Source organism: Mustela nivalis (assembly GCF_964662115.1).
Source record: "Mustela nivalis genome assembly, chromosome: 8".
NCBI lineage: Eukaryota > Metazoa > Chordata > Mammalia > Carnivora > Mustelidae > Mustela > Mustela nivalis.
In genome coordinates, this window is record NC_139027.1 from 14,506,191 (window position 1) to 14,531,194 (window position 25,004).

At 58.9% G+C, this 25,004-nt stretch overlaps 1 protein-coding gene across 1 annotated transcript; it reads right to left on the reverse strand.

Annotated features, from left to right (window-relative positions):
- Positions 1-1,267: 1,267 nt before the first annotated feature.
- Positions 1,268-24,954, reverse strand: SDC1 (syndecan 1). Its single transcript, XM_082745417.1, has 5 exons — positions 24,562-24,954; positions 5,859-5,940; positions 4,476-4,945; positions 3,554-3,680; positions 1,268-3,417 (listed from the first exon to the last, which is right to left on the reverse strand). The coding sequence occupies exons 1-5, from the start codon at positions 24,625-24,627 to the stop codon at positions 3,248-3,250; spliced, it is 915 nt and encodes a 304-aa protein (XP_082601543.1). The 5' UTR covers positions 24,628-24,954; the 3' UTR covers positions 1,268-3,247.
- Positions 24,955-25,004: the final 50 nt, after the last annotated feature.

The following is a 25,004-nucleotide window of genomic DNA, read 5'->3' on the forward strand; positions in this document are numbered from 1 at the left end:
GGCCTGAGGCACATGGAGATGCTGTGTAACCCCCTCACACTGCAGCTTTCTCCCTGCTAGGCTCCTCAGTGAAGCCAGTTTTATGGCCCCTTCCTGTAGGGGTAGTGCCCTCCGTTGGGGGGGGGGGCGGAACTCCAGCGGGGGCTCAGATCAGGAGGGGCACTTAGCAGAGCAAGAGAAGCTGTGGGTAGTGGCACAGCTTCGCCCTTTGGAGAGGAAGGGAGCAGGTGGCCTGGACACTGGGTCTTGGAACCTTGCAGGTCCCATGCGGAAGGGCCATCAACCCTCCTGGGTCCTAGTGCCGCCCTCTGGGGGGTACACGGCCAGGGTGGGCTCAGGGGCCAAGCAGCCTGCTTCCAAAGCCCAGCTCCCCTGCCCACGGGCACGCGACTGTGGGCAAGCGGCTTCCTCTCTGGGCCAGTTTTTGTCTGTGAAGTGGTTATAGCAACAGTGGCGCCGTCTCTGAGACGGGTTAGAAGTCCGTAGTGGAGGAAATAGGAGATAATGGTGGGGTGGAGGCGGTGTCCAGCAGCGTCTGGCCCATAGTGAGCTCAGTCAGAGTAGGAAGTTGCCTGTTCTGCAATCGAGGCCTCAACGTCCAGACCAATGGGCGTTCAGGGTTTTCGATGCTGAACCAGCGAGTGAGCTAAGGGTTTTGTCTCCGCCTCCAAACCCTTCAAGTGCATTGTCAGGGAAAGTCCAATTCACTCTGTAAAGCAGCCCGGAGCCTGCTCTCCCCAACCCACCCACTGATGGCAGGGCCCTGGAGGGAATGGTCCCTCCTGTCCTGCGCTCCGAGAACACACCGGGGGTGCCCGCCAGCACCCAGGACTAGAGGGGCAGATGACAAGGGCCATAGGCAGAGAGATCTGCCACAGAGGGACAGCTGGGGGGCATCAGCTTGGATGGGACCGAGTAAGGGGAGGGCAGCCAGATGCCCTTACAACACCAGGGCTCCCACAATGCACTGCACATTTTTAAACTTCGGGTCGGTAGAGAGCCCTCACATCCACAAGGTAGGGAATGATCTAGAAGAGCAAGAAGGCGGGTTGGGCAGGAGACAGTAAGACCAAGAGTCCTGGAAGGAGAGGAGATGACAAAGGCGAGATCCGGGGCAGCAGGGACACAGCCCTCCCTTACTGCAGAGGGCCCGGCACTGGTCCCGTGTTCCTCACCAACCGGCAGCACAGCCCAGAGCCGGGATCCCTCCAAGAAGAGGACAGGTGAGGGCCCGGCCAGGCCAAGAAGAGACTCAACCACCACCACAGCCCAAAATGACAAGTGCTGTTTATTATAGTTACACGAACGGGCCCAGCCACAGGCTCGGCCTCATCCCAAGGATGAGCAGAGATGAGCAGTAACAGACCCTTCCCCACCCTTCTCCCCACACCCCTCCCCCCCAGTCGTGTCCGGTCACACACTCCGGACAGAAAGTCCCAGTACTGAGCACAGGTTCCCTTCTCCTGGCGGCGCACCTCTCTGGGTCACAGACGGCCCCCCTCCTGGAACAGCCAACAGAGCAGCTGGAACGGTGTCAAATTAAATAGGCAAGCACAGGGGCTCCCAGGAGGGTTGCACTGGGGGCCTCGGGTCCTGGCGAAGGTGTGAGAGGAGGTCCGTCCAAGGTGTCTGAGAGGCAGGCCTTGGCTCCAGGGCGCTGTGGAGCCAGTGGCCTCCGCCGAAGGCTGGGCTGGAGGCGCCACAGCTTCTCCAGCCGTTGAAGTGACCATGCTTCGAGCTTGGCAACAGAAATTTACATCAGGCCTTCTATAACCTTGGCTGGACTTACTGACCTCCAGAAGAACTTGAGCAAAGACAAAAAAATGAGAAGCAAAGCAACCAGAGGGACTCTGGTCCCAGAATCCCTCCTCACGGGAAAGACAAAGGCACAGAGTTTTTGGCCAAGTTTCTCAGTACCATCTGTGTTTAAAGAAAAGGCTGGTCACGTCCACACGACCAACACAGAGAGAAGCAGCAAAGGTAGAAGAGTTCACGTGACTACTTTATATTAAAGTTTATTACATTTGGAAAATCTACTGTACAGGGAAAAAACCCATTGGATTAAGTAGAGTTTTGCCAAAAGCAAAAGACTATCACTCTTTGGAACATTCCTGATTCCAGCCCAGGGCAGGGCCACAGAAGCACATTGAAGGGGAACCTGGTCCTGTGTGGAACAGCTCTGTGCCAGGTATGCCCAGGCCCCTCACACCACCTTCCAGAAGCAGATGTCCCCCAGAGACATTTTCTGGGGCACCCAAGGCAGGGCTCAGTCTGCGGGAGACTCTCTGGGTCCACTGCCCCATCTCCCGGCCCACAGTCCTCTCTCCTCAGTCCCCAGCCAGAGGTGCCAGGATTCCATTCTCCCCGGCTCCTCTGCTTCACAGCAGCCTGGCCACGGCGGCGGCCCCAAGGCCTAGGGCACGGCTGCTCCAGCGGCGTCTGCCCATGGGCCCCCACGATCAGCCAGCCCAGCCCAAGGGCCACTGGGCAGACATTCCATACCCTGTTGTACACATGAGTGACAACTCAGAGATAACCCTCAAACTAGGCCTGTTATGTTGTTTTCCCAATTTGGTTCTCCTAGTTAAAAAAAAAAAAAAAAAAAAGACAAACAAAACAGAAAAGTCTGAACCCTGATGCTGTTTCCTTGCCATAGATGAGGGGAAGCAAGACGGGGGTAACTGAATGAACTTACTTAACTTACCTCAGGAGTAACAAAGTCTACTGGGCTACTAACAGAGAAACTAGAGGAAACATGTGCAAAAACAAAGTTGTATCTAAAGGAGACCCCCCCTAACAAAACAATGGGAATCTGCCGGAGCTCCAAACTCCTTTCCCCCACCCCTCGCCCCTCGGGGGAGGAAACGCCCCCAGATCAGGGGTCTCGCCGGCAAGTGCTACAGATGTACCCGCCGCCGGCCAGCAGACCCATCCAGGGCCAAAGCGGCAGGGTCCCCTTTCCCTCCAGAGTTGGACCTGGGGAGGGGCTGCTCCAGGTTGGAGAAACCGAGTCAGGAGGAGGAGATGCCAGGTGCTGGCTGTGGTGGAAAGGTCATGTGCGAGAAAGCCCCAGCGCCCAAGTCTCCAGGCAGAAGTCAGAGAAGCAGAGTCGAGAGCCCCCAGCGTGCCCCGGGAGTCCGCGGGCAGGGCGCTGGGAGGGGGGCGTGGTGGCGGGGCCTGCAGTTCTTCAAGGACGAGGCAAGTGGGGGCCTAGCGAGTGGCAGGGGGAGGAGGGGCACGGTCCCCGTCAGGCGTAGAACTCCTCCTGCTTGCTGGGCTTCTGGTAGGCTCCGCCATTGGCTTGTTTGGGCTCCTCCAAGGAGTAGCTGCCCTCGTCCTTCTTTTTCATCCGGTAGAGCATGAAACCCACCAGGCACACGGCCAAGATGAGCCCCACGAGGCCTCCAGCGATGACCCCTGTGAGGGCAGGCAGGCCGGCTCAGCGTGGGTTAAGCAGCAGTGCCCCCCACACCAGGAGGGGCCCCCAAGGCGGCCTGGGTCAGCCCCGCTCCAGGGACAAACAGAGCCCACCCCCCACCTGAGAGAAACGCACCTCCCAGCACTTCCTTCCTGTCCAGGAGGCCCTGTGAGGCCTCACGGTCCACTGGGGGTTGATTCCGCTTGTCGGGCTCCACCGCCGTCCCGGCCACGTTCTCCCCGGACAGGTCAAAGGTGAAGTCCTACGGGAGGCAGGGACAACCTCAGGCTGGGGTGGGCCACCTCTGGCAGCAGCATCCAGTTTTCTTTCCCAACCCAGAAGCAGCTCAGGCCTCCCGGGTCACCACTGCCACCAGCTCAGATGCACCCAACCCAGACCTCCTGGACCCCCAAAGCTCATCCTATCACACCAGACCCCGGCTGGACTGTGGCAGAGACATCACAGCAAGTGAGACAAAGCACATGTATTTATATGAAAATAGACAGGGCGACCCCTGGGTGGTTCAGTCAGTTAAGTGTCCACCTTCGGCTCAGGTCACGATCTCGGGGTGTTTGGATGGAGCCCCGCATCGGGCTCTCTGCTCAGCACTGGGTCTGCTTCTCCCTCTCTCTGCCCCTGCCCCCAACGTGTGTTTACATGCACGTGCGTACCCTCTCTCTCTGTCCCTCTCTCTGATAAACAAATAAAAATCTTTAAAAAGAAAAGAAATACCGTCATTTTAATGTCAAGTGTAAAGTTACCATGACTGCAAGACAGACAGTCAGATCGAGTAGAATTTTTATACTCTCTTAAGTTTGGGAAGACTTCTCACAGGCAATCTTGAAGGACTCCTTTGCTCTGGTCTCCTAGTTAGTCTGCCCTGCCCTGGGCCTGGCCCTGGAGGCAGGGGGAAGGTGGGACCTTGTGACCTTCTGTTCATGGCGGGGGATGGGACATGCTTACAGGACACAGGGTGCTGGGGGCGCCCGATGTCTGAGCCAGAGTCCGTGGGCACCATGCACCGTGGAAACAGAGAACTACAGCGGGGGGCACTCACCTGCTCCCCAGAGCCCTCGCCTACTGGGAGCTGAGTGGACACTCCATCCTCCGCGGCCCTCTCGGTGGCAGAAGGACCTCTGTCCTCCACATGGGGAGTGTGAGGGTCGAGCTGTCTGGGTCCCGCCGAGGGCTCATGGTGCTCAGGCTGCATGTCCCTGTGCGGATTGGAGGTGGCCGGCCCCGCGGCCGTGGTGGCTCTCACGGTCGAGGCCCGGTGAGTGGTCGGGTGCAGCGTGGTCTCACCGGGTGGGTGCGTGGTCTCCTCCCGGTCGGCGAAGCCAGGCTCCACCTTGGCCAGGAGCACGGCCTCCCTCTCCTCGGGAGCCTCTCCCGTGGGCAGGACGGAGGTGGAGACCGTGGGGTTATCTGCACCAGTGGGCTCTGGAGCCGTGGGCACGGCTGTCAGGAGCCCCATATCCTTCCACGTGGACGGGCTCTGCTGCGACAAGGTGGTATCTGGCAGAGCACCTGGAGGCCCAGAAGCAGCTTGTTGGAGCAGGCAAGGCCCAGGACATCAGACCGGCCAAGCTCCTGCAGGGAGGAAGGGCCGCCCCAAGACTCCCCGGCCGGCAGAGCAAACCCTTCCCTGAGAAGCGGTTTCCCCAGGGGAGAAACTCTGCTTTGGAAAATGGAAGAGGAAAGCTGCCCTTTTCTGCTGCACGTGCCTGGGGACAGCGTGGTGTCTCGAGGCATGACACACCAGGCCCTCTGGGAAGGAAGATTTTCTGCAGCCACAGAAGCCTGCTACCTGGGTGGAGGCATTCTCAGGAGCCTGACTGCCTTGTCCCCTGCACACACACCTCCCTGGCCCCCTCCCTGTTCACCTGCCCTCTCCCCAGAAAGGCCTAGCACATCCCCACCAAGAACAGAGGCCTGTGTCCCACTTCCAGCTCTCAGGCCCTTACTTCGGCCACTTTCCCCACAGATGGCCTCAACCCTCTTCCAAAATCCTGCTCAAGAGCACCTCCTCTGGGAGGCTTCCCTGGTCACCTCCTACTCAAGGACTTCACTCCCCCAGAAAAAGGAGAAATAGGAGAAGATAAGGGGACATTCATGGAGGATCTACACCCCACCAGGCTCTGTGTTACCTTATAGCCCCCAATAATCTTATGAAGTCAAGATATATTCCCATTTTACAGATGAAGAAAGAGAGGCCTGGAGAAGTCCCCCTTTCCAAAGGTTGCCCAGAGAGTTAGGACACTATGAGCCCAAGTCTGTCTGAAGCAGACAGCCCCTGGAGCTTTCTAGAACCCCAATACTCACTCCCCACCAACCCACACATGCCTTCTCCTTGCAGCATGGACCTCATTCTCTTCCCTAACATCACCCCCCAGACCCTGCTGCCTGATGGCCACCTTGGGGGTCCCTCGTGTCAGCTCACCTGCACCAGAGCCAGAGAAGTTGTCAGAGTCATCCCCAGAGCCGTCCTGATCTTCAGGGGGCACGTTTATGGCCACAGTTTGCTGGAAAAGGATATAAAAGGGTATGAGTGGAAGCTTGGCCAAGGCCCTGCTGCTCTGAGGTCCCTGTCCTAGACAGCTGAACTCCTGTACCACACACACACACACACAGCACAGGAAAGAAGCCTTCGTATGTGGTACCAGGACCCTCAGCTCGGGGCAGCCCGCTTGTCCTCCACACACCCCCGAATGCTATGACCCAGCCCTGCACCAGGTGCTGGGGGTACAAAAACACACCAGAGGGGGCAGGCTTTGCCCCAAGAAACTCAGCCTGGTAAGGGGGCCCTGGACCTCTTAGAAAAGCCACAGAAGATATCATTGCTGGGAAGAGAGACTGTGGCCCCAATGGACCCCATCAGCTCAGCCTACACTGAAAATGGGGCCATTGGCCAGGGAGCTTCAGGGTCCAAGACTGGGGTTTTCTAGAGCCCCAGGAATAATCCCCCAGTAACCTGATTCCAGAGAGGCATGCTGGGTACCAGGGTATGGACATCAAGGGTCTCACAGGGGAAAAGATCAGGGATGGGTATGGGACATAGCCACACAGGACAGCCCCAGGCCTGGCCGTGCTCCCTCCCACACAGCCTGTCTTCTCACCAACGGGAAGGACTGGGTCCACGCCCCCTTGGGGAAGCAAAGACAGGGTGCCCATTAGGCTAGGGACAGATGAGACTGATCTAGAAGAGGCCCGGCACTCAGGAGGCACCAACACACGGGCTATGGGCCTGGTAGGGACCCTGTGTGCAAACAGCAGTCCCAGGACACTGCCTGCCCAGGGCAGCTCAAAGCGGCTGCGGGGGCCAGAGGGTGACTCTCGAGGCAGGGGCTGCCGCTGCAGGACTAGTGAGCAGTCCAGGAGGAGGCAAGACACACCACAGAGAGCCCAGCAGGCTGCAGAGAAGCCTGGAGCCTGGCGATGTGGGGGTGTGGAGGGCTCCCCAACACTAGTTCCAGAACGTCAGTCGGAGAAGGGGAGACCCAACAGCCAGGTGGCAGGAAGGATAGCTATGAGTGTCCTGTTCAGCAACAAGCCTTTGACCCAGAGGAGTTCGGGACATCTCCATCTCTAGAGGGCCCCAATGTCAGGGGCCCCACCAAAACATGAATAAAGAGGCAGAGCATGGGGCGCCTCGGTGGCTCAGTGGGTTAAAGCCTCTGCCTTCGGCTCAGGTCATGATCTCAGGGTCCTGGGATCGAGCCCCACATCGGGCTCTCTGCTCAACAGGGAGCCTGCTTCCCTTCCTCTCTCTCTGCCTGCCTCTCTGCCTACTTGTGATCTATCTCTCTGTCAACTAAATAAATAAATAAAATCTTAAAAAAAAAAAAAAAAAAAAAGAGGCAGAGCAGTACAGTTCAGAGCACATGGGGTAGGATACTCCCTGACCTTAGCCACTTACTAGATGAGTGGCCCTGGGGACATTACTAAACCTCTTAGGGCCTCAGTTTCTCCATCTGTAAAATGGGGACAGTAGTAATATCTACATTCCAGGACTGCTACAGAAACTCACTGAGGTTATGCACCGACAGCAGCCGCTGCTTTAACTTGGGGAGTGAGAGCTGCTTAGCATGGATAAAAGGATTCTGGAGCCTTCTGGGGGAGAACTGGGATGGAGGTGGTGGGGTGTCAGAAGAGAGGCAGGACAGAGCCAGGTCACGGGAGACCCAAGGCTGGGCTCCAGGGAATGAGGCCTCCTCAGCCCCGGAGGCCTCCCTGGGTCCCCGCCACAGGCCCTGGGGTTTCGCTCTTGAGTGGAGCAGAGCAAGGAAGAGACAGATAAGACCTTTGGCCTCCCTGAGGCCGCCTGGGGCACCGCTGGGCCAGGTGGAGGCTCCCCATCAGACCCTCGGGTCAGAGGGACACTTCAGACACGTGTAGAAACCACCAGGCTAGAAATATCACTGAGCTTCCTCTGAAAGTACAAAACCCAAATTCTACCTCTCCTCCCACCCCCCCAGAAAAAGGTTCTGGCCCGAGAAGAGCCCATCTGGGCCCTCGTGGCCCACCTACACCAACTGGCTTGGTCCCTGTCCTCTACCCGCCCCTCAGGCCACTTCCTGCCTAGGCTGTCCCCAGGTGGTGCTTCCCACATGGGGCCTGTCACCGCGGAGCTCACCTCCACCAGGCCTGTACCTGCACCCGAAGGGAGCAAAGAATACTGCTCCCCAGGCAGGCATCGAGCAGGTGCCCCCACCCCAGCACGGCCCCACCCCAGGCCCACAGCAGACTGCCACCCACAGGGCAGCTGGCGTGGGTGCAGGGGGAGACACAAGCATTCGGGGGTGGGTCAGGGCGCCAGCCAGAGCAGCCGTGCCGCACTGTTTGGGCCAAATCTTCTAGCAGAAGCCGGAGTCTCAGGCCCAGGTGAGGGCAGGCAGACGCTGAGGAGGCCCAACCTCTCACCTACCCAGAGAAGCCCCAACAGGTTAGCCCGTTTCCCAAGCCTCTTTCACCACCAGATAAGACTGTGAATCTGCCCAGTCCCTAAAAACAATTTGTTCCCTCAACTCCCGCTCAGCTTATCCCTGTGCGATCTTGTTTACACAACAAGCTCTTAAGCAAACGCTTTCTCTGCTGAAACCAGCTCCCTGACCTCGGGGGCAGCCCCTCCCCTCTCAGGGCCTGGTCTCCAGCAGGGCAAGGGCTGCAGTGACCTCCTGATCCCCTCCGGTGTGAACCTTAGTGAGGGCCTCCACTCCCTGGGGAGGAAATGAGCAGAAACTGCTGAGTTTGAACTTGGATCACTAGGTGCCAGAGGACTGGCATTTTGGGGTGAGACTTCCAGTTTCACTTAGGCAGCTGTGCTAAGAGTCTGTGGCCAGCTGCCCCCAAGGCCTCCTGGGGGGCTCTCGGCAACCTTGTCTCTGCTTAGGGCCCCTCAGAGACCACCACGTGGCCACAGGTCAGGGCTGCTGGGGGACAGGTGAGTAGCCCAGCTTGGAACCCACCTCAAGTAGCCTGGGAAGGTTAAGGCAGGCCAGTTCACACCTTGAATGGGGCTCTTTAACCTCTGCAGAATCCTAAGAAGCTCAGCTTTTCCTCTAACACACCAAAATCCTTGTAGGAAGATCTAAACATCTGCACATTCAGTTTGCCCAGAGGAAGGGCCAATCTGCTCCAGACCTTTAAGCCCACCGGCCCAAGAGACCAAAGCCAGGTTTGGCTGCAGTGAAGGGCACAGGTCATGGGGCAGACACACGGAGGCTGGGGGACAGGGAGCAGGAGAGGAGCTTAGCCCATCTCCATCTCAGAGCTGCTGGCCACACCCGGGCTGCACGGAAGGACTGAGAGCGGCGACCCAGGGTCAGGGCTCCAGCAGAGCAGAAAAGAGATGGTACGAGAAACTGAGGCATTCTCGCACACTAGAAACACTTTCTACCTCTTTCCACCTTTACCCTTCTATTTGAGGCAGGCAGGCCTGAGATTAGCATCTTGCACAGATAAGGAACTGAAACAGACAAGGGCAGGGACTTGCCCAAGGCCATGGGCTGTGGCTGCACGTGCTCCCCTCACCTACCCAGCTCTGTCCCTCCCCCTCCAGCCCTCAAAAGACCCCCTGGCAGGCCCATCCGGTTTAAGGGGCCCATCTACACTTATGCAACACATACATGAAGATGTAAATCCCGTCAACACAGCCGCCACCCTCGACCCCCCCACCCGGAGCTACAGGATGAGAGTGTCACAGAGGAAAAATGCCTGACCCCTACCCCAGCAGCCGAGGGGACCGAGGTGCCAGCCCACGAGTCACAGCTGCCAAGGGCTGGGAGTCTGCATCGGGCTGCTGCCTGCCATTCCGGAGAACAGATCGGAGGGTCTGTGGGCGGAGGCCAGCAGAAGAGCCTCAAGAAGGCAGAGCCTCAAGCCAAGCCCAGCCCGCTCTCACCCCGCACTGGCCATAGACAGCAACCTGTGCAACCTCCACCCTGGCAGGCCGAGAGTGCAGTCGTGGGGCAGCACACTACCCATGTGTCACCGGCTGCCTGACTTAGTGATGGAGAAAGCACGAAGCCTTTAGAAAGCATCACTGAGCTGCTGCTCTTCAACCAACACGTGGCTAAAAGTACAGTATCGTGTAAGGAGGTCACAGATGGATATTAAACAGGGCCCGTGACACCAACACTCAGGGGATCACCATCCAGCCATCACCAGGGGCTTTGGAGAGAAAAGACATGGTCTGGTCCCAGCAAGCTCCCAAGGCACACAGCCAGGAGCCCCACTTCGGGCTTCCAAACAAGTGGCTGGGGCACAGAGGGTGACCCTCCAGGGGACACTGAAGCTAGGCCTTGAAACCCCCCAGGCAGACCTGGAGACAACACTCAGCCCAAGTCACTAAGCTCGGCGACATGGGAACCTCAGGAGTGTGGCAGGCATACACGGCCGCAGGGAAGGAGGCTCAGGTATCCGTTAACCGTTATCTGTCCCAGTGGGACGATGAAGCCCGGGCTGCTGTGGTAGGACCAAGTCACGGAGTCCACAGCCCTCCTGGTCTCCTTCAGAGCTACAGGGGCTGGCGGCAGCGCTTCCTAGGCAGCCAGCCTGGGTGCTGGCTCTGGGGCTATTGACTGGAGGGGCCCCCAACTTGCTCCAGGAGCCCAGCTGTGGGGCCAAACGCAACACGGGCCCCACAGACCTGCCAGGACAAACACCCACTGTTCCCACCCACTGAGATTCCACGGGGCAGCAGACACTCTTGGGAGCATTAAGAGATTCATATTTTCTTTAGGAATTGTTACTCCCTCAGTTTCCTGGTCAGATCCATGGAACTAAGATTCCCACCCCCAACCCCCCCACAGTTCCTAACTCTTGGGTCCCGAGATCTCAGAGCTAAAGAACCCCAGCCTTCAACCCCCACCTATGCATGAAGATGCAGAACTGACCCAAGGGGACATCCAAACCATCGCCTTTGGCCGGGCCCGGGGCTCTCTTTCTCAGGATCCCGAGAATCACCAGATGAAGTCCTCTGAGCGCCATCCCTGAAGCTGACTCAGTGGGTCTAGGGCAAAGGCCCAGGACTCTGACAGCGAACAAAGTCCCCACTCGAGTAGGGATGCAGCCTATTCTTGCAGAACACTAATCTCAACAGGAAAACTTCTAGCCTGGAGTTGCCCAGGGCCTGGGCGCCGGGGAAGGCAAACCCCTAGAAGGTCCCAAGACCCTCGCTCTGGTCATGTTCAAGAAGGAGGTCCCAAACGGCAACAGGGACCCATAAACAAGCCCTAGCGGCAAAGGGATCCAAGAGGACTCTGGAACAATCTCTGTATTTCTGATGCCGCCACTCTCTACAAACAGTGCACCGTAGTGCCGGCCTGGTCTGTGAAAGAGCCTCACCGAGGAGTTGAGGAAACCCTGAGCTTCGGAGGCCTGGGCCCTCTGGCTGCTCACAGCACGAGCTACAGGGGACACAGCGGAGCCTCCCTCCAGCCCGCCCTGCCGGCCCGGGGCTGCCGGCTCTCGGTGCTGAGATCCTCGGCACTGACCTGGCAGGAAGAGCGGGGTCTCTCGGGGCGGGCCCACCGGGGCGGGGAGCAGGGGCCGCTGAGCCCCCCTGCAATCTTTCAGGGGTACCTGCTTTCCCGGGGTTGGGGGGGAGGATGGGGTGAGAGACGGGGGGGGGGAATGTTGTGGAACACGCAGCCCCACTCCTATGGCTCACCCAACACCCTGGGGCCCTACTTTCCTTGTCCGGGACACCATCTGTACCCCCTCCCTTAGCACCTGGGCAACATGGCCTGAGCACGGACCCAAAGGGCCAGGCAGGTCACACCCAAAGCACCTTGGATCCGGGGTCGCAGGGAAATCACCAGAACCAGGATTGTGGGGGTAGGGAACCTGACCAGGGTGGCTGCCCCGGGGCGCATCTAGCCCTACTGGTCCCCTGCTGGGTGACCTGGGCAGCTCTCTGCCTCTCTCCAGACAACAGAAGGGGCCAGGCTAGAGTCCCCCAAGCTCCCATAGGACTCGGACAGGCGAGGCTGGGACATGGGAGCAGGAGCCCCAGCTCCTTGTCAGCAGGTGACACAGTGGCCGCAGATTGCCACACCAGGGTTTGTAGGAGGGGCAGGACAACAGGCCAGGGCCCAGGGAAGACACCGGGCTCCCTCTTGCCCCTGGCTATCCCAGTGGTGGCACATAAATCACTTTCTCTGCCGGGGAGACGTGCTTAGGAGAGTGAGAGGCATCAGTCTCCCAGCTTTGGCCTCAAGACCCTGAAACCTGCCGCCACTGAAGACACTCCCAGGAGGTGGGGGCCCCCCCAGAGCCTCAGAGCCACCCCAGCATTTCCGGCCTGACAGGCACCCTGATTTATCAGCTCAGTGTCTCTCTACCAGAACCAGGTCAAGCTAGGACTTGCAGAGGGCATGACGGGCCTGGCCTAGGGCGGCAGGGGCCCAGGCAGCAGCAGCTGGGTGACAGGGGACTTACTCTGCCCTCAGCCTGAGCAGCCACAAGGTCACCGGGCCCCAGCCCCCATCGGCACTTCTATCAGGAGGAGCGCCTTTCAGGGGACCTCCCACGCGTGTACCCTTCCCCCCACTCACACACACAACCCACCTGACCTGTCCCCAGCCTGCCACTCAGACACAGGCCTCACCACGTGGGGGGTTCCGAGGCAGGGCATGTCCATACCGGCCTTGGAAACACCCCCTCCTCCCCGGCCAGCCCTGTGGTAGCATTTCCCACAACACTAATGCTGGGCTTTCCAGATGGAAACCTGAGGTCAAGGTTGCAGAGCCCTTTGCCCTGGCGCATTCTGCCTATGTCAAGTACCCAGAGAAAACAAGGCTGCATTGAGGGAGGGAGGATCCTGGCAGCCAGCCCCAGGCCCGATGCCCAAGCCAGGTGAGAGCTGCCACCGGCACCCCCAGACCCACCCCTCCCCAGAGCTGGAGCCGGCCTCACAGCCCACGTGCTGGGACTCGCCTCAGAACAGGCCCAGCTGAGGGCTGGGTGTGGGGCCGCGGAGCTGGAAGACCAGTCCCTCAGCTTCCTGCCCCCCCAACCCCGCCCGTGAGCGCCCCAGGCTGGGCGTTGAGCAAGGCTGCCCAGCCTGGCCCTGCCAGCCTTTGTGGCCAGGGCTGCCCTGGGAGCCAGACAAGGGACGGCCAGGGGAAAGTGACCAAACCCGACACCAGGAAAACCTGGTTAGAGCCTGGGCTCTGTTCCCAACTTACTGGATGACCTTGGAAAACACACTGTTTCCAGTTCCCCATCTGTCCAACGAGTGAGGACAAGGGGGCTCCGAGTTCCCAGTCTACGGCTGGGAGGTCGAGACCCGCCCTCAAGGGGCAGGCAGGTGCAGCAGCCGCAGCAGACTGCCCACCGAGGGGTGTACCGCAAACACGGTGCTTAGTGGGCAGAGGACCCACTGCGGCTAGTGGGGATAAGGGCGCTTGGTCACAGGGACTCGGGGTCATTGCTCTCAGCTTCCTGAGGAGGGTTATGGACCAGGCAGGATGTCCCAAATCAAGGGGACTCTGAGATGGCAACTGGCAATCCATGAGGACAGAGGGAGGAGCTAAGGCCTCCAGAGCCTTGTCCCTCCCCAGCCCTGGCTATCCAAACAAGACAGCTAAAACCAAAAGCTCGGTGTAGGTTACCCCACCAGCCCTCACAGGGGCCCCCTGCACTCCTCTCTAGCTGATTAACCCCCAGATTCCACCAGGCTTGGGGGCCTGACACCTCTGGCACACCAGCCTCTAGAGACAAACCCTCCCCCCCGCCACTGCTCTAAATAAAGTATCCTCAAGTTTCACAGAGGCAGAAACTTGTAGCTTTGGACACACCTGCAACCAGTCAGGGCTCCAGCTGTGTATGCAGGGAAAGGGAGCTCTTCTTCACCCATTTACCCCATTGGTGTCCCTGCTGTTGCAGAGTATCCCCATTAAAATGCCTCTGGGAAGGCTAGCCCGTGCTAGTCATTCACACTAGAGTATAAAGCAGCTCTATAAGAAGTATGTGCTCCTTCTGGAAGTGAGGCACTGTGGGTGGGTAGGAGCTATGGAGGATGGGAAAGGTTACAAAAGAGAGGCTGGGAGATGCCAAGAACAAATTTTTTAACCTGTGTCAGAATATGGTTGCCAGCCAACCCCACACCTAAGAAAGAGTAAATTCTCTTTGTTCCCACTTTGAGCTACAGACATGGCTTCTCCTCCCACAAGCAGAAGAATGGGCTAGCCTGGGAACCTGCCTCTGGAATAAAGTACAATTCAGACTGATTAGGCACTGAGGCTGCTAGAAGCCCAGACAAAGACACAGGAAGGGCAGAGCGTCCTTGAAGGAGTCCCACGAGGGTACCGTAGCAGAGTGGAACTGGGAGTTTGGGGCATAAGCAAGATGTGGCAGAATCTTCCATGAAGACCAGGTCTGAATAGGTTGAGCTTGCTCCCCAGGTATCTGGTGGGCTCCCGCCTCCACAGAAGCAGAGTAGCCTGGGTCCCTTGACATCAGCATACCATCCGCCAGGGGCTTCTTGATGGCTGGAAGGCCCACCGAGCCTCAAACGCCCAGCCCTGCCCTCCCAGGCACTAGCAGCACCGGCGCACAGTAGGTCCTAAGGCATCTGAAGGGAGACTGGACGCAGCCCCAGTCTTAGGAGCTCGGAGGCACCTAGGAGGCACCCAGGAGGGGGAGTAGCCCTAACACCATCCCCAGGGCTCAAGGACAGTCAGGGGTGGCAGTAAGAATCTTGGAATTTAACCTGGGCTGGGGGTTACTCGACAAACAGAAATACCTGAACTAGGCCTTAGGGGGAAAGAACAGTTATAACAGCTAATATTTATTGTGTACCCTATGCCTGGCACTGATCTAAGCACTTTGGCTGAATTAATTAATCTTCGCAATAACCTTAGATTCTAGTACCATAGTCATCCTCCAGATAAAGAAACGGAGGCAAAGGGGACAAGTCGTTTAGTCCCAGGGCACACAGCCAGCGAAGGGCCAGGGGGAGGGTTTGCGGGCAGGGGCAGGCGGGCCGGCACGCAGGCTGTGAGCCACCCTTCAGTGAGGACCACGTGGCTCCCCCGCCCTCAGGAAGAAGGAGCCATCATTTCCATGGGAGCTGGCAAAGGGGAAAGTGCAGAAGTCAGGACCGTAGGAGTGGGGCCCTCTTCCCCCCAAATCCTGCAGCCCAGCCTAGCCCAGCTCTCTCTCCTGGGCGACCTTAAGTCTGCAGATCTAGGGACAAGCCACTGTCCCCCCACAGTCTGGGGGTCCCTGCTCAGCTGGCCTGCGCCCCTACCCCGGTGCCCTGGTGTCCGGCCTCCTCGCACTACCCACCGGCCCAGCCGATACCTCCTTGGGGTCAGGGGCCTGCCGTTGGCAGAGACTCGGGCACAGGTGAGCAGAGTCTGGCCTGCCAGGGAAGGATCCAGTTTCCAAGAAGGGGCAAAAGCCCTGTTTTCAGACCCTACAGTATCAGCACACGGGAGTAAAACCAGACAGCCACTGACATGAAGGGACAGCACGCCGGGACAGGTCAGACAGCCAGCAGGGCGTCTCCACAGGGCATGGCACCCCCAAACCCCGCTAGACTTGCTCCTCTGAGCCCAGGCAAGGAAAGGGCTCTCACTCATGCCACATATATTACTTCCTGGGACCTTGTCCCAAGCCCTCTGAGGCAGATGAAAACCCCCAATTTACAGAAGTGTTAACTGAGGCTTAGGGGCAGGTGAAGAAACAGGCCGGAGGTACCCAGGGAGCCTGGTAATGACGGAGCCTGGTAACTCCATGTCCAGTGCTTGTCCCAGCCTCCACAGGTCGCCTCTCCCTGGTCCAGTCCCCAGGGATGCTCACCTATGCCCACTAGCCCACCAGCTCTAGACCCCACCTGGCCTGCCCAGCCTTCAGAGCATCCGGACTCCAGAACCCACCCCAAAGGTAGACAGACCCAAACAATCAGGCTCAGGCTGCTGCTGTCATACTGGGGGAAAGGTGGATCAGGATGTCCCTTGGACGCCCAGCCCCCTGTTCAGCGGGGGGTGGGTGTTAAGGTCAAAGGTTCTCTGCTCCTCACACAATTCCCAGGATGAGGACCCAGACCTCAGGGCCTTCCCAGGACCTTACAACATCCAGGATGACCCCAGGAAAACACAGCAACTATGCTCCTCCCCCACCCCTACCCCCAGATGCCTGCGGGGGGAGGGTGGGGGGAGGCGGGGCAGAGTCTGAGGAGCTCCCCTGAATAGGTGGCCCACTCTCCTAGTCCAGCCCACAGCCCGCAGGCCCTGGCCAGCCTGGAGGTCTCACTGCCCTGACGGTCCCCACAAGGCACCCTGGAGCAGGTGCGGTCCCCACAGACAGCAGGGCCGCACCCCTGCAGTTCCCTCTGGGAAAAGGTGGAGTGACGTCAGCCTCTGCCAGTCTCAGAGGCCTCCCAAAACACCCGCAGCCTGGGGCGTTGCGAGCCCAAACCTGATCACACATCCGTCAAGGACACTCGCCAGAGATGGGACTCCAAGGCCCGGGACAGTCCCCTGGGCAGCAGGGACGCTGACAAGCCACGGAGAGAAGAGCCGGTGCTGCCGACACAGTCCAGGCCCCAAGCAGGCTGGCGAGGCCCCAAACATCAGCGGCCACTGTAGGGCAAGGGGCACGGGAACAGCGTCCTCGAGTCCCCCAGGACCGCCCGCGATCATTACTTGCTGGGTCTGGAGCAGATGAGCACACCCCGGCCTGCAGAAGGCCCCTCCTTACCTCCACACCTTGCACCCACCCAGGGCCAGAGGGCCACCAAGGACAGTGGGTGTGGCCACAGAAAGTGCTGGGCAGCCCTAAGTGGGAAAGACGAATTCAACGTGGTTGCGATGGGACAGGACTCTTAACACCGCTGGAGATCACGGTGCCCGTGAATGGTCCCGGAGCAGGACTGGCAGCCTCGGCCACCCCCACTGCCCTCAGCAGGGCACCACCTCCGCTCTTACTTCGCATGGCCAGAAAATGACCTGCAAGCTGCAGTCTGAGCTCCTGACTAGGTACCGCTGAGGGATTCTGGGAGGAACCCTGTCCCAGTGAAGGACCTTTACTGTCACGGCCCCTCTGGCCCATCTGCACAGATCAAGCCTCCTGTCTGGTCCGCCATGGCCACCCTCTCTTGCGTGGGCCCCCCGATCGGCTGTAGAGCGCTCCCCACCTCCATGGGGCTGCGTACATGGCAGGTGCCCAGGCTCTGGGCTTTAGATCTGGTCAAGCCAGGAAGGGCTCAGGACCCTCAGGGACCGAGGCAGCGGGAACAGAGGTAGGCCCCGCCCCCAGTCCCGTGACCCAGCAGGACATCATGAACACCCCAATGCATGATGGTCACCGGCTTCTTTGCCCCCTCCTTCCATTTCACAGATGGGCTCACTGAGGCCAAGACAGGCCCTTGCACAAAGTCACTCCGCAGCAAAGAGGAGGGCCAGGGTTGAAGCCAGGCAAGCAGAGCCTTAGTCAGCCACACTGGGCTGTTCCCCATCCCATCTGGCACATCGTGGGCTCATGGTCAAAACTGGTTGGGTGAGTGTCAGGGGAGGATCTGTGGGCCTGGCACCATGACTCAGCTGACAAATGGAGCGATAAACACGCCCGCCTGCCCCACTGCCCCAACCTGCCCGACGGGGCTTCCGTTCTTGCTGATGAACGGACCTGGGGCGCGGGGCCAGGATGCCTGGGTGTGTGCACAGAACATCACCAAGTCTGACCTTGCCCAGGGTCCCCCGTCCACCTCTGGTTCCCACTCTGAGCTCTAAGTCTACCTCCTCCAAGCAGCCTGCCCGGCCCTCCACAGAGGACCTCTCAGGCAGTGAGTGTCCCTTCAAGAGTCCCTTCAAGATCCAGAAGAGTAAGAGCAGAGGACCTTAAACCCCTGCCATGTTCCCCACTGCCACCTTCACCGTCCCCAGGACAGGTCACTCTGCAACCACGTGACCATCAGAGCTAAAGACGGGGAAGGAAACCCCTTGAGCAGATGGGAGAACTGAGGCACAGAGACGGAAAGACCTGCACAGGCCAGTCAAAGGCTAAACCAGGACTAGGAAGGACAAGTGTCCTGGCTGCACTTTTCTCTAGGAAGAACTTCCAAAGTCCTATAACGCCAGTGACAGAGGAGCGTCAAGAGTTGTAGCTAAAGAGGGAAAAGCCCACCAGAAAAGGGGAGAGAGAGGAAGACCACTTGCTAGCTTCTGGAGAGGAAGCTATAGACGGGTCGGAACCAGGTTCCCCCCCAAACAGACTGCGGCCTACTCAGTACAAAGGCCCATTGGGGAAACAGAGTCAGGATGCCCCAAGCAAAGCTTAGGTTTGGCTTCAACCCACGCTGCGTGTCCAGTACCCCACCCCCGTGTGTACACGTACACACGCACGCACGTGCGCAGCCTCTGGTGGGGGCGGGGGAGTCACGGAGTTTTCCCAGCACCGAAGGCCAGAGGAGAAGCAGCCTCCGCATAGGACCATGCAGCCCTTAGAGCCATAAACAGAGGCCAGGAGGAGAGAGACCCCCAAAGAGACCAGAAGGGGGTGCATCGGGAAGCTTCCAACTTTACAAGTCAAGGAAACACTCGTGGGCAGACGACTGCGTCGGGGAGCAGGTCCAGCCACCAGCCTTCCCCTCTCCTGGCCGGTGGTCCCAAGCCCCAAGGCTGCCCAACTGCACTCCCCTCCCCCATAAGCCTGCCTCCCCGAGCTTGCGCCCCTCCAGACACCCTGGGTCCCCAGACCTGCACAGCAGGACAGGAAGCAGGACACTTTCCAGAGGAAGCTTAGCTCACCTTCCCTCAGGTCACCCCCCGTCACCGGCTCACTCCTCTGGGCCCCAGAGCACTGAGCTGACCAGATGCCCCCATCTCAGGCCCAGAAATACCGGAGAACTTCTAGAGCCTACTCCCCACCCAGCGTAAGCTTCGTGAGGCCAGGACAAAGCCATGCCATCACGCAGACAGAACTCGCCGTCCCAGCGGCTGTGTGGATGCTGCCCATGTCTTGAAGTCACAGTTGCTGAGGTGACCGTGGGGCACACGGTCTTGCCTTTGTGGCCTCAAATGGGCCTCCTTGTGTTGAGGGATACTGCCTGCCCTCCCTCGGCACTCCCCAGCCCGCTCAGAGGGAGGTTCCAGAAGGCACACTCCCATCTAAAGCCCCACGTCTGCTGGAACAGCTGAGAGGGAAATGACACCCTGCTGAGTCTGTTCCAGGGCGCAGGGACCTGGCGCCAAAAGCCTTCTTTCCACAGACTCCCTTAATCCCACTCCTTCTCTCTAGACACACTCAGGCAGGCCCTCAGGGTGGGGGGTGGGGGTGAGGGGTAGCTTTCAACCCACGATTCCAAGACTGGTTGTTGAAAAGAAGGAAGAAATCGGGAAATCGTTTGTTCCCTAAGACTAGCAAGGTTCCAGGACTAGAAAGCACTGAATGACCATTTCTTCACAGGGCTGCTTCTGCAGCCAGAGCGGGAGCTGGAGGGGGCCAGCAGGGGAGCCCAACCCAGGAGCCAGGAGTCCTGGGTGTCTGGTTACCTGGCTGGTACCATGGTGCCTGCCTCCCAAGCTTAAAAATGGGTCCACTAATTCCAAAAACATTTCCCCGGTGCCTAAGATAAAAGTCCATGGAGACCGGCTGGTGCCCTGGGGACAAACACACAGGCACCATCCAAACATGGGGACAGTCGCCCCATCAGGCCACTCTGCACCAAGCCAAGGACATATGGTCCCTCCATGGGCATCAGACCTGGGAGTACATCCTACCCTGCTCTCCCGGGTCCCACTGTTTCCTGACTGAGACTCCTGGGAGCAACTCTTGCCTGTCCCCAAGCCCAGGACATTGCCAATGGTCAGGGTTCACCTAAAGGCACTGTTCAGGCCAGCTCTGCCCAGCCCAATGCCCTCTCCATTCAAAGCATGTCCGTGCACAGTTCTCTGGGACAGAAGAGCAATCACCCATAGGGCCTTGCAAGTAAGTGTCAGGCAGCCTCCTCTACTGGGCTTTACTGGGGAGACGTCAGAGTCCAGCAACTCATTTGTGCCATACACATATGGCCCAACATCTGTACAAATCCTGCTTCTTCTACACCAGTCCCTTGGAGGGGCTCACTTCTAGAGGCCTCACCCACAAAATGAGGACAATGACATATCTTGTAAAGGTTTGGGGAAAAAATGAAATAAGAATATAAGGTGACAAACCATAAGTGACTCTTAATCTCACAAAACCAACTGAGGGTTGCTGGGGGGAGGGGGGTTGGGGGGAGGGGGGTTGGGAGAAGGAGGGTGGGGTTATGGACATTGGGGAGGGTATGTGCTATGGAGAGTGCTGTGAATTGTGTAAACCTGGCGATTCACAGACCTGTACCCCTGGGGATAAAAATATATTATATGGCTATAAAAAATTTTTTTAAAATTTAAAAATTAAAACAAACACACACACACAAAGAATGTAAGGGAAGCAGTGAGCGCTTGACAGCAGGCATTCAATCGAAGGGCCCCGTAATTCTATCCACAGCTCCCTTCTCCTCTGGCACTTTCACTTCCAAACACTTTCAAGTGCTCATTATGAAATGAACACGCAAATGACAGAAAGAGGACAGGGAGAACAGGTATGATGTCCGCTTTTCAGAGGACACCAAGACTTGGAAGTGAAGTGACTCACCCAAGATGACACGGTGAATCAGTGGCAGGGTTGAGACTCGGTCCTGGGGCTCTACTTAATCCAAAGCTGTTTGTGGCCTGCCTGGCAGTACCGGCACTAAGAAAATGTCCTTCGATCCAATTAAAACATGGTGAAGAGACAGGACCCATGCTGAGAACAAGGGCCCTTCCGATTATGAGTTACAAGGAGTTAGCCTCGCCTGGTCCAGGCTACCTCTGTGACTAGAGAGTCGCTTACAACTCAAGCCAGATGGGGGAACTCAAAACATGGGGGTCACCAGGGGCCTCCTTCCAGTGGTCATCCACACCTGTTCACCCTTGACAGCCTTTGTTATTCTAGGTACCGTCAGGGGTACTGCAGAGGCCCCAGCTGGGCCCGTGAAGGCACAAAGTGCACGTGTCACGGATCACGAACGTGGCTCACAATCGAAACTCTCAGCACGGAAATCTGGTCTTCTGAGAAATGGTTCTCCCAACTCTGATTAGTGTCTTAGCACTGCTGGAGAAAAGTGCAAGTTAGAAATGAACAGAAAAGCTGCTGACTGCACTTGCACGACCATGACTGTCACCTCAGGCTGCTATCAAGAGATGGAGAAAGAAGAAGAACAAGCCAGAATTCAAAAGGCACCAACCGGGGGCACCCAGCACAGGAGGCAAAGTAGTCTTGGGAGCTCAACAACCCAGGAGATTAAATGCCTCACATAACACGGTGACAAGTGAGGACCCCTGACTCCCTGGATTAGATTATGCTTTGTATCCTTCTGTTACTAAAGGAAGGAAAATAAACTGCAGACAGTCCTGCCCAAAGTAAGAATACTTCTGAGGCTAATGTGAATTCTTAGCTCACTAAGGAAACCTGGATACCAAGGATACCTCATTCCCAAGGGATTTCAGGATCCAAAATTTGGCAATAGGAAACAATCCTCTATAAAAAAAGAAAAATACTACAAAATTCAAGCTTTTCACTTCTTTCTAATTCTTTCCAGGCCTCTCTCTCATCCGTCTCCCACCAGCCTCGGTTAATGAGGTTTTATTGGAACCCACCATGAGCCACAGGTAGAGATGAAAACCAGCTCCACCCTCCTGGAAGAGCTGAAGCCAGGAGTGACATCACCTCTAGAAGGCTCCGAGCCCAGGAGGAGGCAGCTAAGGCCTCCCCCACCCCCCACCCACTCTGCCAGGCCTTTGGGAAATGTCTCTACTGGCCCCCATAATTAGGGCAAAAAGGGATTTTATGCCTTTCAAGAAAGAGAAAAGGGAAGGAGAAAAAAACAACAAGTAACTATTCCAGAACAAGCAACTTTCCTGGCATGGAAGAAACAAAAGACCACGGGAAACACACACTCCGAAGCCTTTTTAGGCAAACCTGTTCTTGTCTCTTGGGAGTGGTTTCAAGCAACCTTCTGCCCTAGCAGCCTTCCTTTGCCCATTCAAAGTCAGGTGCCCAGGATCATACCCTACCTCACTGGTCCCCAGGGGGGCTCTGACCTGCTTTCCCACTGGGACCAAAGTGAACCCTGGGAGTAGACCAGATGTCTGCAACCTGTCGACCCCGCCTCCTATTTTAGGCAAACCCCACTGCCTTACTTCTTTTAGGAAGGGGGTAGGGGTGGATACTTTATGCCACTTTATGTCCCCACTTTTAACTCAACATGGACATCCATTATAAAAGGAAAAAGCAGGGCTGGGCAAGAGAAAACACGCTACACTTTATAAAAGAAAAAAGAAAACCTGAACTCCAAGCCAAGGTCTGACTCCAAAGCTTAGTGCTTTCAGGCTCCACTCAGCCACCAGGAAGCCCTCCCACCACCACATTCTAAGGAGACTCCCTCCTTTCATCCTTTCCCCCTTGAGACACAACTGCCTCCCAGTCCTGTGTCTCCCTCTGTATTGGGTCAAAGTTTCCAGGCAAGACATAATGCCTCCTACTGCAGCATCTGCCCTTACCCAGTGCACAGGAGACTGGGAAACATGCTCCACAGAGAGCCTCAGATCCCATGCCTTCCCCCATGTCAACAGACACCCTGGGATCCCAGCTCAGGAGAATGCCAGCCCCAATCAAGGGGGGCAAAAGAACCACCACCCACACTCCCCCCGATTCTGCTGGAAATAGGTGGAGAACCCCACCTCAGCAATCTTTGCTGAGGCCCCATCTTGGACCTGGAGAGCGTGCAGCAGCCAGGTAAGGCCAGAGGGGCCACGGGAGTAAGCTCTCTTCTGCCGAATATTAACTAGGATTCAAGGCACCAACTGAATCCCACAGAAACTGCAGTCCTGAAGAGAGAAGAAGCCAGATGCCAACTTCCTGGACCTGAAAGCCAGGAAGGCACCGCAGACGGAGTTCAGAAATCCCATGAGTCTCCCATGGCTCCCTCAGATTTGGCACCCTCGGCCCCCCACCTCCAACTCATCAGCAATTCCAGAAGCATCGGGGACCCTACTCTTCAAAATACTTCCAGAAACAACAATCGCCTGGAAAGCAGATGAGCCTTCCCAGATGAGCCTGGGAAACACCTCACCTGAGCCAGACCCTGTAAAATACCCGCCAGCTCTCAGGAGCTGGTAGTGTCTATCATTGTAGAGGGACCCGCTTCCAGACGGTCGGCGTTGCCGAGACTTGCGCAGATGCCACATTACCAGGGGAAGACCCGGCACCTCCCCCCACCCCACCCCCAACCCGGCCGCGATCCTTCTCTGCCCACGTGCCTCCCTAACCAAGAGCTAGGGAAGTCGAGCGGTCCAGATGTGGCGAGAGACCGCCACTTCCGGAAGGGGAAGAGCCCCCCGCTCCGTCCGCACCTCCCCTCTCCATCCCGGGGGATGGCCGAGCCAGTCCGCGGGGAGGGCCCCGGGACCCCCGCAGCGGGCGTGGGGGCTGGGAGTGGACGTGGACACCCGGCGGCCAGCGCTGACACCTGGCGGCCGCCCGCGTCCTGGCCCACGGCAGGGCCGGCGCGGCGGGGCGGTTCCCAGGAAAGGGTTACAGGGGCCGAGAACAAAGCGCCCCCATTGGGGAAGGCGGGCTAGCGGACGGCGGCGGGGGCGGGAGATCACTTTCTGGGGGCCCTCGGGATGCTCTAGGTCGGCCAGGTCCCTCTTTAAAGGGGGACCCACCCCCTCGCCAAAGGTGGACGCTGGAGTCCTACCCGAAGGCCTCCTCCCTCAGCCACGGGCTCCACATTTGTCCCTCTTTCCCCTCGGCTCCACTGGGCGGGCCAAGGGACCCGCCTTCCCTCCGCGCGGCTCCAGCACAAAGCCAGGCCGGGGGAGGGGAAGAGCCATTCCGGGGTCCACTCGCGTGGAAGCCGCAGCCCGCGCCGGCCGTGCCCGGCCCCGCTCGCGCCCCTCCGCGGGCCGCACAACTTCAGCAGCCCCGAAGTTGGGTTCCTGCGGGGCTCTGGTGTGCGGGGGCCAACTTCCCGGAACCTTTCGCTGCCAGCTCGGCCCCGCTCCCTCAGGGCAGCCGACTGGAAGCCGAGGGCCCCACCTCCGCCGCCACCGCGACCCCGGCGCAGCCCTGGCCCCGGCTCCTCGGCCAACGCGCCCGCCCCGCTGCGCCCAAACTCGTCTCCGCCGAAGGGGCTGGGCGCCCGGGCTCGGCGAGTCTGCTTTAAATTAGGCTGTGCGGGCGGGGCGTCGTGGCCGCGGTCACTGCATCTTCTCAGGTCGCGGGCGGAGCGGAGGGGAGCCTGCGACCCCCGCGCCGCCGCAGGCTGGCGGGCTCCGACGCATGTGGAGCGGGGTCACATAATTGAGCGCGGGGCACCGGCGCAGGCTCCTCTCCGCGGGACGCCCGAGCCCCCGGCTCTTGGCGGCGGAACCCGCGCGGCGCCCACCGACGGCGGAGGCAATTGAGGCGGAAGCCCCGGTTTCGCGGTCACGGTCCCGGGCCCGCCCGGCTAGCGCGGGAAGGAAAGTCCCCGCTTCCCCTCCCCCTCCACGTGCCGCCGGCGGCATCGGCGGGTCTGCAAGCACCGGCTTCCCGCCGCTCCCCGCCCGGCCCCGGGCCGCACTCACCGGGAGAGCCGGCTGCAGGCGCAGCGCCAGCGCGCACAGCCAGAGCCAGAGCGCCGCGCGCCTCATGCTGCCCGGACCGGCGGCGGGAGCGCGGCAGGCTGCGGGGATCGGGGCGGCGCCGCGCGGCACGGACTGCTCGGGGCTCCTGGCCGGCTCCGCCGGGTCGTTGCGCTCTGCACCCTCGGGCGCTGCCCGGCGCACAGCTGTCTACGGCGAGGGCTGCGGGACCCGCCGGCTACAGTCCGCTCTCTGCCGCTGGATTCCTCTTCGCGCGACTCCGCTCGCCTCCCGCCCGCACCTCTCCCGCCGAGCTCCGCCTTATAATAAACCCACAGGCCCTTAGCCGTTGCAAAAACTAGCCCCCCACCCCCAGCTCGCCAGGTCTCCCGGCCAGCCCCAGTCCCCACCCCCTAGGACCCCGCCCCCTGAGCCACACGGCCCGG

What these genes read in the sequence shown, in the direction of transcription:
- SDC1 (XM_082745417.1), bottom strand. Translation starts at nt 24,627, where the DNA reads ATGAGGCGCGCGGCGCTCTGGCTCTGGCTGTGCGCGCTGGCGCTGCGC. An exon ending in GCGAGGGCTCTGGGGAGCAG is followed by an intron (nt 3,681 to 4,475) that starts GTGAGTGCCCCC and finishes TGCCTCCCGTAG; the next exon opens with GACTTCACCTTTGACCTGTC. An exon ending in CAGGAAGGAAGTGCTGGGAG is followed by an intron (nt 3,418 to 3,553) that starts GTGCGTTTCTCT and finishes CTGCCCTCACAG; the next exon opens with GGGTCATCGCTGGAGGCCTC.